Below are 19,033 nucleotides of genomic sequence, written 5' to 3'. Positions count from 1 at the left end.
ACCGAAACTTTAAAGACGTGCCACGAAGAATATATACATGATGATATCCTCCTTTGTGAATTGTTGAACATCATTGAGCTCCAATCTGAAATCTGTTTCTAACTTTCTGAGCTCTAGGCTCTAGCACTTTCACTTTCTCTAACCCGCCAGTGTAGTCCGTAAGATAAAAGCAAGTCTCCGGCAAACTCGGTCACACATCCGATAACCAGTTTTTTCCCAGTATCAAACAAAATCTCACGGCTTCAATATTTGAATTTGAAAAATTTGTTGAGATCTTGATAAGGGTGCTTCTAAGCTGTTTTCTAGGTATCAGATACGTTCTAGCGTCGTTTTATATAAGGTCCTAGTATGTATGTATGTACACCAATCATTTTTGCAGCAATCTTTATTTCGACTTTTGAAATTTGAAGCTTCACTGATAACCTATTTTCAGTGATCAACAATTGGCATTGGTCTGATCAATAATCGTACGCGAAATTGATGGTCACTGGTTTTTGCAACCTGTCCCTGAAGTCATAAATACTGGAGCCCTGATGTCTAAAGTCTCAGGATCTGCAGCCGTGCTCCGACATGCTGGCCCATGAAGTCACCCATTACAGGGCGTGAACCAAATCATGGAGCGTTGACTTTTGAGTAGCATATTGATGATCGTTTTATAAAATAATGATTTGACCGCCGGGGCGCGATGAGAGCCTATGGAGACAAATTCCTCGCGGTGTGGCGTATAGTGAGGTGTATCGGAGCTGGTTTGAAGCTTCGGCATACTCACGATTCCACGAACGGAGATGTTTTTATTTCCGGCGTATTACTTGCCACGAAGTCATGATTGTAGAACAGTAACAAAATCCTTTCCATCTAACGACAACACGAGATGTAAACTATGATGATTGTCTTAACGATAGCCACTCCACCACAGACCATACTAAGCTGCTACATAAGTTACAGTATTGCAGCTACAACTTAGGTAATGGTTGCTTATGTAGCGCCCGGCAACTCACCGGGCCGATTAACGTCACTTATTTTTAATCAATACACACCCAATATTACAATGCGTCGGATGCACTTCCGACGCAATGGGGTTTATAGCTGGAAACCTTCCCTCCGTCGGTGCCATTTTCTCGTACCATGGATCCTTTATCTCCCACTACCTCTTCCCCAAGTTCGAAGCGACCAACTACAACTCCAACTCCAACTCCAAACTCTGAAGACACCGCCAGAGAGGATAAACATGAAGACTCAGAGCCTGATATAATTGTGGTTGATTGGGATGGGCCGGATGATCCAGCGAATCCAAAAAAGTGCGCCTTTTGAACTTGGATACATTCGGCGTTGTTGCTAATACTTTTCTTAGTTGGAAGTACTCGAAAAAATGGGCTTCAACGGTCATTGTGTCGTTGTTCACCTTCATATCGCCAGTATCGTCTGCAATGGTGGCTCCAGCCACCTCACAGATAGTGGAGGAATTCGGAGTTCATAGTTCAGTCGTTCAGGCTATGATGACTTCGGTGTTTGTTCTGGGTTACGGTGCGTGCGAGGTTGCCATCTACCGCGAGGTTCTCTATTCAGCTAACTTATAACTGTATGAAGCATTCGGCCCTCTCGTACGTTTTGAACCATTCTGCCCTGGTCACGCATACTAATTTCCTTCAGTTTCTTGGGCCTATGAGTGAGATATGGGGACGATCACATGTACTACAACTATCCAACCTTTTCTATCTCGGTACGAATTCACTGCTCTACTAGTCCTCCAACCCTTAGGTTTGATTGCGTTTTCGTTTATAGTTTGGAATCTAGCTTGTGGTTTCGCGCAAAACAAAGGGCAACTTATCGCGTTCCGTCTTTTGGCAGGTATAGGGGGAAGCGCACCGTTATCAGTAAGGTTTCTCTTCCATTTCCAGCCGACTCTCCTTAAACACAAATATCAGATAGGTGGTGGTGTACTTTCCGACGTATGGCGGGTGGAAGAGAGAGGTAGAGCAAGTGCGATATACTCGCTTGCTCCCTTGTTGGGGCCCGTCATAGGACCCATCTGTGGTGGTTGGTAAGTTTTGATTTGGCTTCAGTACCGGATTCATGTCTGATTGACTTATAGGATAGCTATGCGATCAACTTGGAGATGGGTGGTATGTACTCCGAGCATTCAAATTGGATCACTGTTCTTTATCTAAGAGGTATCTTTTTTAGTTTTGGTCGACGAGTATTATCGACGTAATAGTTCAATTGGCTGGTCTCTATTACCTCAATGAATGTAAGTATTTCACCCTTTGCATCGGCCTTTACTTTTGTTGATTGCTGAGGTAGCCTTTGCACCATACCTTCTTGGAAAGAAAGCGAAAAAGCTTCGGGCTAGTCTACTAGAACGAAATGAACGAGCGAAAGAGGTCCGGACGGTGTATGAAACCAAAGGTAGTCGCCAGTAAGCGGTCATATATGCACTGTTGAGGTCAATGAAAATAATCATTATTCTAGGTGGAAACATATATTCCGTGTCGCTCTCACTCGGCCATTTTCTCTCTTTGCATTCGAGCCCATCATCCAACTATTCGGCGTCTACATGGCACTAATCTATGGAGTTTTTTATCGTGCGCTATTTTCCAATAAATTGCGACGCAAATCTAATTAATGACTTAGTATTCTTGACCACGATCCCCCAGATTTTCTCTAGCACGTATCACCAGAACGTTGGAATTGGGGGCTTGCATTACATTGCACTTGGGATTGGACTCTCTGGTGCATCCCAGGTAGGAGTTGATTCTTACAGAGATAGCTACAGATATTAACCCATCCTAGTTGAACGCTCGCTACATGGATAGAATATATATCTGGCTTAGAGGACGCTATGGAAACGGAGTTGGTCGACCAGAATTTCGATTGCGTGAGCTCTACGCCACAAATCATTTTTCGTTAACTCAACTGATGGCTGAAAAACAGCTTCAATGCTCCCAGGCACCATCGCTATGCCTTTAGGATTATTATTAACAGGATGGGCTGCTCAGAATAAGCTTCATTGGATCGTCACTGATATTGTGGGTATTAAGACAGCACCATTTAGTAACAATCTAACGATTACAGGGCATCGCATTCGTCGGAATGGGTGTAATCCTAAACTTCCAAGCAATGCAAATATACATTTTAGATTCTTTTACTCTCCATGCAGCGTCAGCACTGGCTGCTGTATCATGCCTACGATCTCTAGCAGGTTTCGGCTTCCCTCTCTTTGCGCCGAGCATGTATGATACTTTGGGATATGGTAAAGGCAACACAATCCTCGCTTGCGTAGCAATCGTAATAGGGTGTCCTGCGTAAGTCAATTCGAGAGTATCTCGTGCACAACCCGTTCTTAATCATTTGTCATTTTCAGTCCATTCGTTTTCTGGATATATGGAGAGAAAATTAGGCACGCGAGTCGTTTTGCCCGGAAATCTGAATCACAACCTCGTGCACAGCCATTAAAAGAAACTAGTGCACAATCCAGTGACCCTGACGTCGAAAAGGCCATCGTACCATCTGGTGGCCCCGACCCGGAAAAAACATCCACGCATTCATCTTAAAACTTTCATCATCACTGCTTTGAACTGTCATACGAACGCAAGATTATATTTACATTGATGTAGCCATATCACATAGATAGCATCCTCATATCTCATTTTTCCTTGCGTATTTACCATAATAGAGACGTTGTTAATGATTCTAGATATTAGTTTCGTGAATTTTCCTAGACCCTGGTTGGCGAATTGCTCATGATCATCCAGTTGAAATGGAACCAGTTCACTATTGACCGTGATATCTTTTACAGGAACGGAAAAACTTAGTTCCGAAGCAGTTTATAAAGATATTGTATGGACAAAACGAAAAGCATGGACCAATGATGCTTAACCGGTGACTTGATAAGAAAAGAAACAATAGCCGGTTCATCTCGAGGGTAGCGCCGAAACGCTCTCCCTCGTATGTCCTCAGCTTAGCCACAATATAGTCGGCATCTCACCTAAACAAAAATAGACCAGCATTTTGACCATAACCGGATTCCGGAGTAGCGGAGGCAGTAGAAGGCTAATCCGGTTCTTCCGAGATTGCAGACCGCTCTTGTGTCTTCTTGTATACTACATAGGCGATATAATAGCCGCTGTATAACCTGCATTATCGGAGCTCATATGTGTCGCGTTGTGACCATGGATTGTGCTTGGGATCATATCTAATAATGAAGCGATCAAACGGATATTAAGAGCGCCAAGACAGAGAACAATAATAATGATTTACAATCTCGATAGGAGACAAAATAGTACGGGGATAAAGATTACGTTAAGCACCCTTTACCGCATAGGCGGGAGCTCTACCAGCTATGTGCACGACATCCTCGTCCTTCAAATCCAGCCCAAAGTAATCACGAAGCGCCTTTATCCTATCCGACTCTGTTTCCAGAGTGTGCACAACTTCTTTGTTCGGGCCAGAGGTTTTCCAGACTTCTTTCCCGAAGAGAGTTAAACGATACATAGGTCTCTTGGATTTCTCTAGATGAAGGTTACCCTCATCTATAGTGAAGAGTTTGAGACAAATGACACCGGTCCAGAGGAAACTTCTTGGTGCAGGACGTTGGGAGACACCATAGGAAGCAAAGGAGCAGTCACTCGGAAAGATTTCGGACTCGCTGAAGGAGTATTGAATGCGCCAGATACCATCAGTGGCATCCGGTTTCTTGTGCCAGACTTCCATATTCCACTGGTCCCCGGCGGTTGTCGTATGATCCTGAGAATACGCTGGTAACAAAAATAGATCAGCCACATAGAAATAAATAGCATCGGGTTTTCAACTTACCGACGCTGGAATCCGGACGCGGACTGCGAGTCAGGCGGTGGCGTTCCGTTTCAGATAATCCCACGATAACGTTATCGGGATGATTGGATAATAAGAGTGGACGAGTGACGTTTGATGGACCGTAGCCGACATCGCACACGTAGGTCTGGTTGCTGTTAACCGATGGCTGCACGAGGATGACAAGGTGAGTGGCTGATGCAGTGTACGTATACGCATTCCCTGCAGTCGCTACATTTGTTCGTCCATTAGCTCCATAAGCCCTACGTTGAGAATGTAAGCGTCACTCAGTGGATAGAGTGTGTGGTAAGTGTACCTAAAGCCCAATCCACGCAACATTTCTAACAAAAGGCCATTTTGCCCAAAGCAATAAGACCCTCCGCGCCTCTTAACCAGGCGCTCAAAGAGTCCTTCGGGAGTTACATCCATCGCGTGATCGGAAGTGCTTTGGGAATCGACGTCAGATAACAAAGATGCGCCGAAATTTAACTCACTAATGCATTGCCGTGTTCTCGAATGGAAATGTGAGTAAATGCAAACGCGTTAACCGCGTGAGGGTATCCAAGTTGACGGGGAAGTTTCCCGACGCAATGACCTCTGCATCATAGGTTGGCTCGTACTCAATAGCGGAAAGGTACTCTGCTATTTGATTCGCCGTATATTTTGAAGGAACTTTCTTGATCCAGAGTCCGTCTTGAAGAGTGCCGCTGATAAAAGGTGGTGTCATGTTTGACGAGGTTGGGTGAATGCGCTCAAACATAAGATTACTTGCCCTATATATGAGTACGGATTAAAATCGTGGCGTGACTTACAGTAGGTGAATCAAACCTTGCATGTTCCGTCTGAATGGGGCTCAGGTAATAAGACTCAACAGCCCCGATCAATTCTTCGTAATCAGATCCTTTGCTCTCGGCAGCCACATCGACCATTCTCACTCCGATACTTTAGGCTACGATTCGTGATCGTCAATGATTTTCTATTAACATAACTTATTTTCTCGTGTGTTCTCATCTACGACCCTGAGCCTATCTCCCTCGAGTAAATAGAAGGACTAAGATATAAACTTGATAAATCCTTGCCTGCAGTAGCTACTGGTAGACTCTTCAGTTTGGAATTAACCTTCCTGAAGAAAGAGTTAGAGGGCTGGGAATATACAGCGTCAGAAGCACTCGGGGTTGTTGTGGGTGTGGTGAAGAGTCCCATGGCTACGGAGAACCGAGTGGGTCTGGAGAAGGACCGAGTGTGGCATGGATGGACCAGGGTTGGGCCAGCAGTGGTCTGTGCATACTTAGTTATTTCCGGGCCGCGTTCGGTGTCGGGCATAGAGACATCGGTGCTATATCCCATTTCCTGGCACTTAAGTTTCAGTTTCACTGTCGCCGCACAGATCGTACATTAAACTGATTAAGAAATTTTCGTTTCGCCCCTAACTTTCTCATTCCTATAATCCCTTAATCCCTTTCAACATGTATAGGCTGCCTTCTCCATCCTCTTTCCTCGCATCACATCTCGCGAAACTCTAATTTCTGGGTAGTATGACATACATATTCACCGGGCACATATTTCTCCGATCCTGATTTCTTCTAAAAGCACCGATCTATTTATCAATATATTAGCATACTTGGCATGGTTTACCGCGAACGATCATGTTCGAGTGTCGCGCGAATTTGTTTACTCAGAAAAATAGACATCAATACTATCGGCTTGAGGATTTACGAAAGAAAACGATACTGAGTCGGCAGGATCTAGCGCTTCTGCGCAATCCTGGTGGGTTCTGGCCTTGGCTAGGGTGTATTATCCTAGGCCCGCCGATAGTTTTGATAGAAGCCAAATTTTAAGCTATTCAGGAGTTCTGTCGGGACATATGCTGGCCGATTCTTTTGATACTTCCATATTTCCTTACCGATTCTTGGGTGATGGCCTTAAAATACATGGGAAAGCAATTCCAATGGTGATTATTGAGCGACTGAAACGGCATTGGTAACACTCAGCCGTTTATTTACAGTAATTTGTTTGGTTAAGTTTAAATTTTTCGGAGAGCCTAGTCTCTGCAAATTTGTGTCTCCGACAACAGTTTGAGCCAAGCAAGGCTTGGATGTAGCGTCCCGTCCCACGAGCACTTCCCGCCACACTTTTTCTTCCGCCCCAACGGACTTATGGTAGGCCGTTAGCTGGAGCTATATCCGGTTCTTCGGGGTCCTGTCATCACGCGTAGCAGTGTCAGAAACGGTTGGCGAGTGATTAGTGGTTAGACTGTCAGAGGCAAGATTTTCGTGTGGCGTCGTTGCCCACCTGGACGATTGACCGAATTAGGAAAATGATTTTCCCAATAGGGTGTCTCTCCAGCGATTGGGCGCGTCAATGGCGCGATTAATGCATCGTCCATTGTGTCGTGGAGGACTTGCGGTTCATTCACACTCGGGGGAGGCCGTGCGAGCGAATTTGTTGATTGTCTAGGAACATGCCCGGGGGCATCTAGACCTGTCGTCCATTTCAATGTGACAAACCATCTCGGTTGTCACAAGAAGCACATGATTTTCAACGACAGAACGGGGCTCAAGTCATTGTACAGCATAGCTGTTCGTTTCACTACAAGTACGATATTGGACGTGTTAAAAAGCAAGGTTCAAAATTTTGGGCACATAGCATGTATTGCGACCCGCACGGTTGCGGGTAAGTCTGAAGCAATTGAAACAAGTCATTGAATCACTCTTGACGCAAGAGCCATCGAAAGTCCGCCCAGGAATCGCCTTCGAGAACATTGGATATGCCAAGGAAGATCATGAACTTACTTCGGCCTCACTCATTAGCTTGTTGACTGGGTCCCAATCATTTGAAGCATGAAGTCGGTCAACTCACTCACCTTCTTGTGTCTCCCTATTGCTCACTGAAACCCCACATTCACAAACTGCATTTTCTCCGGGTACTTAGACTACCGGTCTGGTGGTCAACAGTTGTTTATTTTTGCAACACGTACTGAAGGTCATCTGTGATAATCAACATTCTACTGGCAAGGCACACAGTCGGGCACCGTCAGCGTCAAAAACACCGTCATTTTCTACAATGCTCGGATTGATCGGTCCATCCTTAGACTATCTCGAACTCGCTCAAAACACGATTTCCATCTTTTTGGGCTGAGAGGTGAGGAGAATAGCAGCTCGAAACTGACGATCGCCGCAGCTTTGAGTACTTTCTCGATTTTCAACATAAACCAAACCTCCACACTTTGCAATTGGTGTTTGCCTACCGTCTTTTGTGTTTAACCATGTCATTCGAGAATTATTGGGCACGATCACCATACACAATCTTTGCTCCCTGGTGCTGAACATCTCACTTGCGCGTGGCTCGGGTCCCTGGGCGAGTTGCCGGAGTATAAGTGAAGCTTTTGTTCAGCGTCCTGACCGACTCGAAAAATTGACTTGTCATGTTCGACATATGTCCAGGAGGGGTGGCAGGGATTTGGTTATCCTGTCGTTGAGAAAACAGCTAGACCCACACGGGTAAAGGGGTTGGTAGGAGAGAGGTATGTTGGAAATGGTGTTTTAGCTCAACTTGCTCTGCAGATCCTCTCTATTATTTAGATAGAGTATGCTCACACTGTAGGGAGGGCATGGAAGGTAAAACGGTACTTACTTCGTTCATCAACTTAACCGATTCAGTATTTTTAAATCTTTCACCTGCCCACTTCTGCCGTGCAGGCCGATGCTGGAGTTATAACATGAGCAAAGTGTAGCATTCTGCTGGCGCGAATGTAAGGCACGAGTATCGGTAGCAGAGTGTGTTTGCCCTATTTCTATATCATCGCACCGGTCAGATTCCGATGTCAAATCTGCTCCCTATCGCCATAGGGTGACAGGCACGACCAACGGCAGGCAAGACGCGCTACACGCATTGGACCCCAACAGACCCCAACAGGCTCCTGAGCCTCCCACTCCCCTGTGTCATACTTCCTTTCGGTAGCTTGTTCTCTTCCTTTTTTCTCCCATCGAACGTTTTTTGGTTCCTTGAGGAGATTCAAATTGCTGATCGGATGACATTAAATCATTGACACATTCAACACTGTTTGCACATTCCGCTTCGCAACAAGGCAACAACTCGAGTAGGGATAACAATCAAGGCACGCCCGGGCCATCAAGGGGCAGAAAATAGGAAAAACGCACTTGCCATGTGTGTGTGAGCTCGAGTCAGTGTCACGGACAATATCACACATACTAAGGAGCAATCAGCGAGCTAGTGAAATAAGCGGAGATAGAGTCCTTGTAGGTCCAATCATACCAACCACCTGGCACCGCTCCCTCTCCTTTCCAAAAATTTCCACCGAATCCCCCAGCTGCGTCACGAGCCCGCATGCGCTCTTCTTCCTTTCCTCTCGTTTCTTCAGCTATCATCACCTCGACCTTGTTGTCCCTAAGTACCGGGTATAATCCACGACCGACGCAATGGAGGCTAATGGAGGCCAATCTGACTGACGTAGCCAAAATTGAGCTCTCGAACTTCTTTAGAAAGAACACTGGCGCAACGCTGCGTTATCACGGCCCCCCATGCAGCCGTGCGCCGTCGAATTAAATCTTCCTTGTCCAGTTGAAAAAAGGAGCTTAAACCTTGTCAGTTCCATCCATGATTTTTTCGCATCAATTTGTCATGTGGTGGTAAGTCCTACTATCAATTCATTAGGCCGGAAGTAGTAGTCACCACAACTTTCGGAAAGATTTACTATATTTTAAATGTGAACCTGAGGCCATAAATCATGGACTGGAGAGGATGCGAGTACGAGTGATGGGATATTGAGGCGAAGTAACGATGTTTAATTTTAATTTTCCCAAAGAAAACATGTATCACATGGATGCGTCACACGCTGGGACCGATCGTTGTCTTTTGTCTATAGCTTTCCATTATCTTCTTCTACAACACTAAAGATGGCCAATAAATCCATAAAACCAGTTCTACCTAAAATACAACCCGATAAAGAAGAAGACCTAGACGATCTTGACGGTACGTGCCCCCGACATCTCACATCCCCATCAGTAGCAGCTACTTACCTTCCAACGAAACCCGAATTCTGACATACTATTCCAAACGTGCTCCAAATTAGATGTCCTAGATGAGTTCTCTGAAGGGACTTCCGCTCCGAAAGCACCCCCACCCAGTGCGCTACCCTCGTCTTCGAAAGCAACATCAACACCATTCGGTAACCGACCAAGACACAATACTCGTGTTGATGCACCACCTGTTTCAACACCAGGCTTAGGACGTCGACAACACCAACAACAACCACCACCGCACCTCGATTCAGCTGTCGAAATCGATGAAACAGCTCTTTCCGAAGATTTCGCTAGGGAATTGGCTCAGGAAATGGAGAATCTTCTGAAAGGAATCGATACTGTTGCTGGTGGTCCTGCAGCGAGGAGTAGCGGTGGTGATGGAGATGGTGCTAGTGAGGAAGAGTTGACAAAGGAGGAGAGAGATAAACTTCAAGCTGCTTGGACAGCGGCTCTCGTTGAACAATTGGCAGATAGCTATGACGCTCCCTCTGGGCCTGAAAGTCAGTCAGGTAAAGAGGGTAGTGGTCAGGACTCGACAACTCCGAACAACTTTCAATGGCAAATCAAACAAGCAATGGAAAAACTCAAAGAAAGCGAATCAAATCTAAAGGTCTGTTATACTCTTCCTCAATCTAAGCGCCCGCTGATCTGATTATTATCCATTCATCAACCTACAAACACAAAAAGACGAGTTCCAACACTCCCGGCGTCGACCCTCAATCAGATGTACTCCAAAACCTCTTAAAGTCATTAGGCGATTTCGATCTTGAAAAAAACGGTGAGAACGATGAATCCAACGGAGCCGAAATTGCTGCTACACTCGAAAACGTCATGGGTCAACTGATGGCAAAAGACATATTATACGAACCCCTCAAAGATCTAGGAGATAACGTACGTCTCTCCAACCTCTCTTTACTCCTAAAAAGTAATATATCATTCCTGTCAATTTAGTTCCCTGGATTCCTCGCCAATCCACCAAAGCCTCTCGACCCGGCTCTCAGGACGCGTTACGAGAATCAGTACTCGTACATCAAACAAATCATTGCAGTATTCGAAAGCCCCAATTTTGACGAGTCAAATATGGAAACGACAAAGAAGATTCTGGGTCTGATGAATGATGTACGCCCTATCTCATTTCTTTTCATTGTTCAAACACTCAGAGTTATCCTTGGAAAAAAAAGATGCAAAGTCAGGGATCACCACCACCCGAGATCATGGGTCCAATGCCTCCGTTACTCGAACATGGGCTATCAGACGACAATTGTACCATCGCTTGAAGCAATTTACCTATATCACTGATATTCTCGTTCAATGTTCTCTTTTTTCCGTACCCGCTCTCTTCAGTCTCCTCGGACCAATTTCTTTTTCACTGGTTGGTCAAAACTAAAAAAATTTCAGTGTCTTTTTTATATAACAGTTTACCCCGGTTACAATTCGATTATCTCAGACGGCATCAAAGACGAAATCCCCTTCCTCGGTCCACAGTAGCGATACCAATAAATATATTCTCGTACTCCCCTATGCTTAGTGCAGAGAGGCATCTGGCTATCGCATGTTACGCTCTACTGGACTGGCTAAATCATCATGTCACATACACGCAAGTCAACAAAATACAATACGAAAAGGAGAACAAAAGAAGATAAATAACCAAGTTGTTGCAAACGTTTGGAAAAATGTATACACCGTGCTGGAAATGAGGGAGATAGAAATGAACCCTGGGCTTTTTACGGGGAGCACAACTCGGGGTAAGTAACCGGAGGGAATGAATGGCGGAACAGGTAGAGAGAAGATGGATACAATCACACCAAACGTTAACGGTACAGGGATACAAACAACTTTGTGCGTCATAACAGCCGGGACACGAGGATGGAGAAAGCGACAGCGACTGCAGGGAAGTTATAGATAGTGGTAGGATGAATGGCAAGAGAGAAAGCAGAAGGGAGTATAGCGGTGGCAGGATGAGTGTCGAATCGTGCCAACACCAAGGCACGAATCCAACGAGGTTTCCGGTTCACAAGCCAAAAAGAGAGATCTGAGATAGACATGAGATACTCGTCAAATTTTCGTCCGTAGTCCGACTAGAGGCCATGGAAATAGAGAGGTCCTGATGACAAGGTCGGTTTACGAACATCAAATCAATCAGACCTGAACCAAGATTAGATAAAATAGTAAGGCCATGAGTACGTTACACACCACTGTTTCAGACGGCTGAGGTTCAGCATTGACTTGCGCTTCGGCCTCAGGTTCCTCAGTAATAGTCTCTGCGACTTTCGCTGGAGCAGCGGCGGGTTCTTGACCCTCAACCTGGTTGAGTTGGACATGAGTTTGGTTTTCCCACACAGGAGACGAGAGGCCCCAACGGCGCTAAGGCACGGCGAAGCTGGACGTAGATTGAATGCGAACCTTGGACGAGGGTTTCTTAGAGCCTGCTCTTGAAGGTGGCTTGGATGATTTTCCACCAGCTCTCGAAGCAGGTTTTGCACTGGCCTTAGAAGAGGGTTTGGCGCTTGCTTTTGACGAAGGCTTCCCGCTTGCTTCCGGGGCATTAGTAGACTCTTCCTTCGACGCTGATTCGTCTGCAGTCTTAGAATCAGGTTTGGCCTGGCATTAAGCGAGTAGGTAAGTATGCGCATGTAGTCAGGCGGGCGAAACGTCGGACCTTTTTGGCGGGCGGTTCATCATCTTGTGCTTCCGCTGTAGCACCGTTGGCTTCAGTGTCCGCGGGAGCCTCAGGATCCTTGCGTTTCCTGCCCCGAGCAGATTTCGGCTTGGATTCCTGATCTTCCTCGCCCGATGACTTCTCCTTATCAGCCTTCTTGGCTCTGGGTTTGGCAGGCTTCTTTGCGGCGGGTGCAGGTTTCGGTTGCTCTTTGATACGCGAAGAGCGACGAGGCTCGGATGCAGGAGCGCCAGATTCTCCAGCGGCAGCGGCGGCTTTGCGGGGCATTATGGGCAGAAAGTGGGAGGAAGAGATGGAAGAAGGAGGCAGAGGGGCAAAGACGCGACATCGATTCAACATCTCGGCCAGGTTCTCATCACGTGCCGCGCGCTGGTCACATGCTTCCTCTCCTCACGCGGCCACGGGCCACGAACACGGACCACAAGGCAGAGCACGGACCATGGGGTGCGTGGGTGTTGCATGTTCAGTTCTGAATGTGATGGATCCATGAATACTGACTTGGTTCATAGATCGTAAACTGCTGCACTGAGGTATAGTGGCCTATCCCATAATACAATACCCAGTATTGTTTTCCTAGAAATTAACTACGACGGCTCATATTCTGATATACTGATAGAATTCGGAGAGCGCTCCGGTGGCGATTCCGTGACGGTGAAGCAGACGGCAGGCATGGGCAGTACCGTCAGTCTGCCGTCAGTCGTCCATAAGCAGGAGTCGAAAGCCGCGGATCGGGCGACGAATTCGAAGCGCCTGGCGATGCCGACGGGACATGCCTTTACTCGGCGGAACCGGCATCAGCTTCTCTCTACAGTGTACGTAGTTCTTTCGATCTAACGTAAGACTAATCTACAAACTGCACATCTCGTTGTATAGGTCGTCCATCCAACACTCTTTCATCCTATATAAATCACCTGCGATGATGCTTCAAACCAAGCACCTCCTCCCGTTTGACCTCCAAAAAACATGTCCACCTTCGCCGACCCCAGTGTACACTTAACCGCTACTTACGAACCAAGGCATAATGAGATAAAGTCGCTTCACAATCTCATTCGCAGCCTCGCTTCGGAACCGCTATGCGTGGGGGTTATGGGTCCCGAAACCTTTGCCACGGTTTATAACTGACTATTTTTGTAGTATGATTATGTCTCGTGCCGTTCAACTTTCTGGAAATCAGAAATCGGACGTGGACTTCAGTATCTCCTGGAGCGGGTATCGGTGTCTCCAAGCGTCGTCCGTGACTTCATTGATTACTTCGACCATGAGATTGTTCCTCTACTGGGTCCCACACCACAAGAATTTATGGCACAAGGGATTCGACCTTGCACCTTCTTCTCCGACGATCACACTCCAATGGAGCTTATCTGGGCTGTTGACGCCGACGGTGCAATGTCCATCCGCTTCGCTATGGAACCTCTCGACTATAGAGATGGGACGCCTTGCCCTTCGAGTGATTGGATGAGAACACTTCAGGGTTTGCGTTCCTGGAATAGGACGAAGGCCTGGTCCCTCGAGTGGACAAATATCTGCCGCCAGACTTTGATCCTCGATCGGACAGAAGGGAGCAAGAACGCGAATTACTCATCACAATTCTTCCTAGGTTTGTGTTCAATTCCTTTAGCAGGTTCTGAGCTTAACTCATGATACAGGCGGTGATCTTTCGAAAGACTCGATGGTTGGAAAGTTTTATTTCCTCCCTCACCTACGTTCGACAGCAACGAAGGTACCTCAGGAAGACCTGGTGACGCAATGTATGTCGCGCCTCGATCTCATAGAACCATGGGTACGCGTTCTGTCTTTCATGGAAACAATCCCAAAGTGCCGGCGCCCTGTTCCGGATATGATCGCAGTTGACTGCGTCCCCTCCGAACAAAACAGAATAAAGGTCTATTTCCGGTCAGATGCTACTACGTTGGACGAAATCATTAGCATTATTCGTTTAGGCGGTGCTCTCGACCACGATCCACTTACCAGGGAGACATGTGATCTGATTGAACGACTTTGGGGATTCTTTTTCCCTGGAGTTGGGCGCTATGAGCACATACAACCTTCAAGTCCCAAGAAGGTGGTAGCCCATGGATTCTTACTCTATTTCGAGATAAGGAGAAGGTCGAATCGCTTGTGGCCGAAGCTGTATTTTCCCGTTCGTCATTTTTGCAAAAGTGATGCCTTCATCGCGAACGCGATTTCTCAATTCTATGCCGACACCAACGAAGAATTTTCGAAATCTTACGTTAGGGATCTTCGAACTGTTTTGTGAGTCATCGGCATACATTTCAGCTTTACGACTATTACTGACAAAGAATCCCATAGTAAACATCGAGATTTATCTAGCCGAACTGGTATTCATACCTACGTTGGCTGCTGCATCCGAAAGAATGGACCGCAGTTGTCGATGTATATGAGTCCTGAGGGCTTTGCCCCAGAAAGGTGTAATCGTCCATGATTTCCCTATACGATCATTTCGTTTAAGCGTAGCAAAAATTGTTTGAAATTTCTACTTGGTATACAGAAAGATAGATTCCTTATGAGAGGAAGATAAATATTTAACTTGAACTACTGGAATTCAGGCTCGATTGGGTTGTTTCCTGGGCAAAGATCCAACCAATCTCGAGGAGTGATCTGAGATTGGGGACCTTCAACGTTGTCCTCTAGGGCCTCGGCGAACACGATAGCGAAAAGGAACTTAAGCTTAGTTCAGGAAGAATGTTTTTCTTAGCGAACCCCAGGAAAACCTCTCCAAGGTTTCAGAACACCCCGTCCCGACAAAAACGTCATCAGGATGATAAATCAGGGTACAGTCAAAACACCAAAAAAATGTGATGCAGGTCAGATGCAGGTGATTTCTTGAGGTACGTCGGCTGTGTGAAATTTCCGGGATGATTTCAACATCTGACCATATGATTGATCAGGCGCTCAGCCGTTCATAGCCGCCAAGCCGGTTGCTGTCCAAATGCGAGGTAGCGGTTGCAATTCGCTGTCAAACCGCAGTTACAATTCCATTCTCAATTTTCACTGATGCCTTGTGGGAGCGCCACCCCGGAAATCTGGAGGTGGGTATCATGGCCATGGGGACGGCCCCGGACATCGGATAAGAAACCACAGTCCACTTACTATTACTTACTATGAACTTAATACATTCTGGTCGGAAGCGCGTACCTGACCCACTCTCTTCTCCCTTGACAACCTCTGTCACGCGACGGAAGAACAGTCCGATTGCTTACCGCTGACTAAATTATGTTGAATCATGGATATATTTCTGACGCGTTCGAGAATTATATGTATGGTTTTGACATAACGAACAACATTGGTATCGGTATAGAATACAAAAAATTAAAAATTAGAAAAGTGCACAGACAAACGAAAATGCTTAGTACTAAGAGCACGGATAAAGGTTTAAGCTCAGTAAGAGAACAACTTCCTATATATCCGGAGGAAGAAAGGCGCACGCCGACGTTCTTCCCGCCACTATAGAAGGATCGAATGATTAAAAAAGATTTAATGATTTTGAAACGAAGATACATACAGCGTTCATTTCTTCCGCGGTATACCAAGTCTTACGACCAGAGTCGAGATTGATTTCACTTGCGCGTTGTGGGAGTCTTCTCTTCCAAAGGAATCCAATAATGTAGAAGAATATCATCACAAATAGGGCAAGGTAAGCCTCTGTAATGCACCGATCAGGAAGCTGTTACTTGGACTTTTTAAAAAGAACGTACGGAAGAAATTTTGAGCTACTCCTTTAGAGCCGCCTACCGCACCACCAACAGGCGAGATAGCCTAAAAACCCACAGTCAATGACTGAGTTAAACAGAGAATGGAATGCGTACGATGTAGAATTGGGCGATGAGGACAAGGATAATCAGAATGACACCAAGCCAGGATCCGTACACTCCACCGAATGCACGGAATGGCAGCTCATCGACTGAGTGACCCTGAACCTTCCAAGCGCGACGGAAACGAATGCTTAAAACTGTTGTTAGACCCTATGTGCATAGTTCAAAACCGAGAACTTACTGGCATAAACAGATTGACAGCCATGAGAAAAGAGCAGACAAGCCCGAAAGAGCGACAAGCCAGTTGACTGTGTGAGCACTCTAATCAGCCTCTGAAATATTTCGACAGATCAGGCAATGATGCACTTACAGACGGTCTCTCCATTTGGCGCAAGATTAATGTAAGCAAGAGGAGCAAAGGCCAAAACGGCAATGACAGAGAAAAGAGGACGAGAAGATTTGTCGACGTAGGTGAAGACCTTTGGAGCATATCCAGTTTCAGCGAGGGCGGTCAAAGTACGGGAGCCGGCATAGACGCAAGAAAGTCCGATGGAAAGGACCGAAATGCAGATAGTGATGTTGACAAGATCTATGGGAGAATAAATTATATACCATGTCCGGTTCACTTGACTCAAATAACATACGATTGAAGCCTTTAATGCCAGCAAGATCAAGTGCGACTACGAAAGGAGAGCTGCCTAGCGCCGTGTTAATGCAAAAGACGGGAGCTTGAAAAGTATACACATACCTGCACCGCTGCCATGCGAAATACTTTCATTATCGTAAGGAACCATGAGGCCGATGATGGTAAGAGATGTAAGGTAGATGATGGTCTGAGCAGTAAAGGATGATTAGCAGCGCAAAGATGAGTGTAAAAGAACGCCTCACAATACGCCAGAAAGTACCCTTGACAGCACTTGGCATAGTTTCACGGGGGTTGGGAGTCTCAGAAGCGGCAAGGCCAACAAGCTCAGTTCCAGCTGTAATTTGATATTAGTTTTTACGATTTCGCAAGTATTCGAAATGTACTGACAGAAAGAGAATGCAGCTGGAAGATACACTTTTGAGCGCAAATTTCATTCCAAGACCAATAAAGACGCACCAGTAACGAACACAGCGCATATACCTTTGAATCCATTGGCGAACGCTCCAGGGTCAGACCAACGAGCACCTCCGACATAGTTGCTGAAACTTCCGGTATCAGGGCCCCCACCAGAAATACAAACACTGATAAACCTATCAAAACGCGCAATCAAATGACTTAAAATGGCTACTCACATGCCGATGAAGATGAAGATCACAACTACAGCCAGTTTAAGGCATGATGACCAGAATTCTTCTTCGGCATAGCCCAGGGTACCAAATACACAAACAAGCACTAAAATAGGCATGTCAATGGGAAAAACAAAATACACGGGTGGACCAAAAACTCACTGATAACAATCCAGAATATAGTTATCCAAGCTCCTAAGGGGACTTTCGCCGCTTGTGACCAATATTGCACCGTCGTGCCCGCGACCGTTATCTCGAGTGGCAACACAATAGCCCATTGAAGGAAGTAATTCCATCCCATGGCGAAAGCGAAAGAAGGATCGAGGAAACGAACAGCCCAAGTATAGAATCCACCAGAAACCGGGTACAGAATAGAAATTTCACCAATTGCCTACAACCACGTCAAAAAAGCTACAAGATCCAACAATTTCGGATAAACTTACCTGAGTAACATTAATTAACATCACACCAATAATAATCCATGCGATCAAAATAGCGGCTGGACCACCGATACCCAAAGCAGATCCAGAGCCTACGAAAAGTCCCGTACCGATGGAGCCACCTGGACACGGAAATAGGTTTAAGCCATGCGCAATGCTGCATGTAAATGGCACGTGTCACTCACCGACAGCAATCATAGTCAAATGCCTCTGCTTCATCTTCTGCTGCAACATAGGCGCATCGGCCATGATTTTTTCGATATCCTCCACATTGTTACCATACACTGCCTGCCCCCTATATCGCGTAAAAAGTCAGATATAAATTCTTCGTCACATATGGATAAGCATTATGCGTACGCAGTCGTCCCAGGCGCACGCTTGAAACTCTCGAAGTTCACTCCCAACCTCGTCCATACAGACTCCTTCGAGGGATCATAGAATTTATGTCCAGAGTCTTCGTTATAACTGCTTGAATCGGGATCCTTCTGATCCTTCTTCTCGTGGATCGACATAGCGCAGGAGAAGGGTGGTTGTTAATGGGAGAGGGGGATGGGAAAGGAATAGAAAGGTAGGATCTATATATGATATGTGCAGGACGGCACCTGAAATTGTTGATGATTGATGGATCCCGCGCGACTGTTCAACTTAGGAAGGAATCTCCGTTTGAGTGGAGAGATAACGATTCCGGTTAACCATGATAAATGGGGATATCCCTTGGTACCATGTGAGCACTTTTCCATTTGCCCAGGCTTTCTTGGATAAACGTCACCCCATGAGACGCCCTCCACCGACGCCGGAGTTATCCCCTTCTTACAGCGTAACAGTAGCCGGTTTTTGCCTGTTCCAGTAGATCCCAAAGTGCCCCATTTTACTAGAAACTGTGCGAATAAACAAATTCTTATCGCAGGCTGCTAGATCCGTGCCTGCGAGACGCTATCGATCATTCTCTTATCAGGACCAAATCTTTTCTGAATTCCGAATAACCCGCCGGTCTTCGGAATACGAATATTGATTACA

At 46.1% G+C, this 19,033-nt stretch overlaps 6 protein-coding genes across 6 annotated transcripts; 3 read left to right on the top strand and 3 right to left on the bottom strand.

Moving 5' to 3' along the window:
- Nucleotides 1-1,037: 1,037 nt before the first annotated feature.
- AGABI2DRAFT_211161 (hypothetical protein) lies at nt 1,038-3,551 on the top strand (the record flags this gene model as incomplete). The annotated part of the gene is made up of 15 exons (XM_006456205.1): nt 1,038-1,298; nt 1,352-1,524; nt 1,588-1,601; nt 1,651-1,720; nt 1,783-1,874; nt 1,926-2,041; nt 2,093-2,123; nt 2,185-2,248; nt 2,302-2,416; nt 2,470-2,582; nt 2,632-2,741; nt 2,791-2,875; nt 2,932-3,026; nt 3,073-3,302; nt 3,362-3,551. The coding sequence occupies exons 1-15, from the start codon at nt 1,126-1,128 to the stop codon at nt 3,549-3,551; spliced, it is 1,671 nt and encodes a 556-aa protein (XP_006456268.1). The 5' UTR covers nt 1,038-1,125.
- Nucleotides 3,552-4,266: 715 nt separating this feature from the next.
- Nucleotides 4,267-5,566, bottom strand: AGABI2DRAFT_228161 (hypothetical protein). Its single transcript, XM_006456204.1, has 4 exons — nt 5,304-5,566; nt 5,126-5,254; nt 4,813-5,072; nt 4,267-4,754 (listed from the first exon to the last, which is right to left on the bottom strand). Exons 1-4 carry the CDS (start codon nt 5,534-5,536, stop codon nt 4,300-4,302), a joined length of 1,077 nt encoding a protein of 358 aa, XP_006456267.1. The 5' UTR covers nt 5,537-5,566; the 3' UTR covers nt 4,267-4,299.
- Nucleotides 5,567-9,690: 4,124 nt separating this feature from the next.
- AGABI2DRAFT_195459 (hypothetical protein) lies at nt 9,691-11,278 on the top strand. Its single transcript, XM_006456203.1, has 5 exons — nt 9,691-9,801; nt 9,902-10,461; nt 10,539-10,742; nt 10,803-10,970; nt 11,033-11,278. The coding sequence occupies exons 1-5, from the start codon at nt 9,726-9,728 to the stop codon at nt 11,126-11,128; spliced, it is 1,104 nt and encodes a 367-aa protein (XP_006456266.1). The 5' UTR covers nt 9,691-9,725; the 3' UTR covers nt 11,129-11,278.
- Nucleotides 11,279-11,336: 58 nt separating this feature from the next.
- AGABI2DRAFT_195458 (hypothetical protein) lies at nt 11,337-12,837 on the bottom strand. Its single transcript, XM_006456202.1, has 4 exons — nt 12,511-12,837; nt 12,255-12,452; nt 12,045-12,155; nt 11,337-11,996 (listed from the first exon to the last, which is right to left on the bottom strand). The coding sequence occupies exons 1-4, from the start codon at nt 12,796-12,798 to the stop codon at nt 11,991-11,993; spliced, it is 603 nt and encodes a 200-aa protein (XP_006456265.1). The 5' UTR covers nt 12,799-12,837; the 3' UTR covers nt 11,337-11,990.
- Nucleotides 12,838-13,494: 657 nt separating this feature from the next.
- On the top strand, nt 13,495-14,974 carry AGABI2DRAFT_122175 (hypothetical protein; the record flags this gene model as incomplete). Its single annotated transcript, XM_006456201.1, has 4 exons — nt 13,495-13,608; nt 13,666-14,128; nt 14,178-14,784; nt 14,842-14,974. 4 exons carry the CDS (start codon nt 13,495-13,497, stop codon nt 14,972-14,974), a joined length of 1,317 nt encoding a protein of 438 aa, XP_006456264.1.
- Nucleotides 14,975-15,766: 792 nt separating this feature from the next.
- AGABI2DRAFT_180954 (hypothetical protein) lies at nt 15,767-18,558 on the bottom strand. Its single transcript, XM_006456200.1, has 16 exons — nt 18,374-18,558; nt 18,202-18,311; nt 18,020-18,138; nt 17,739-17,967; nt 17,583-17,682; nt 17,407-17,540; nt 17,338-17,352; nt 17,193-17,284; nt 17,053-17,137; nt 16,949-17,002; nt 16,675-16,893; nt 16,546-16,612; nt 16,359-16,494; nt 16,248-16,308; nt 16,055-16,194; nt 15,767-15,996 (listed from the first exon to the last, which is right to left on the bottom strand). Exons 1-16 carry the CDS (start codon nt 18,526-18,528, stop codon nt 15,931-15,933), a joined length of 1,782 nt encoding a protein of 593 aa, XP_006456263.1. The 5' UTR covers nt 18,529-18,558; the 3' UTR covers nt 15,767-15,930.
- Between the last annotated feature and the right edge of the window lie 475 nt (nt 18,559-19,033).

The sequence above is a fragment of the Agaricus bisporus genome (assembly GCF_000300575.1).
Source record: "Agaricus bisporus var. bisporus H97 unplaced genomic scaffold AGABI2scaffold_12, whole genome shotgun sequence".
Classification (NCBI taxonomy): domain Eukaryota; kingdom Fungi; phylum Basidiomycota; class Agaricomycetes; order Agaricales; family Agaricaceae; genus Agaricus; species Agaricus bisporus.
The sequence above is the reverse complement of the archived record's forward strand: the minus strand, read 5'-3'. Positions and strand labels throughout refer to the sequence as shown.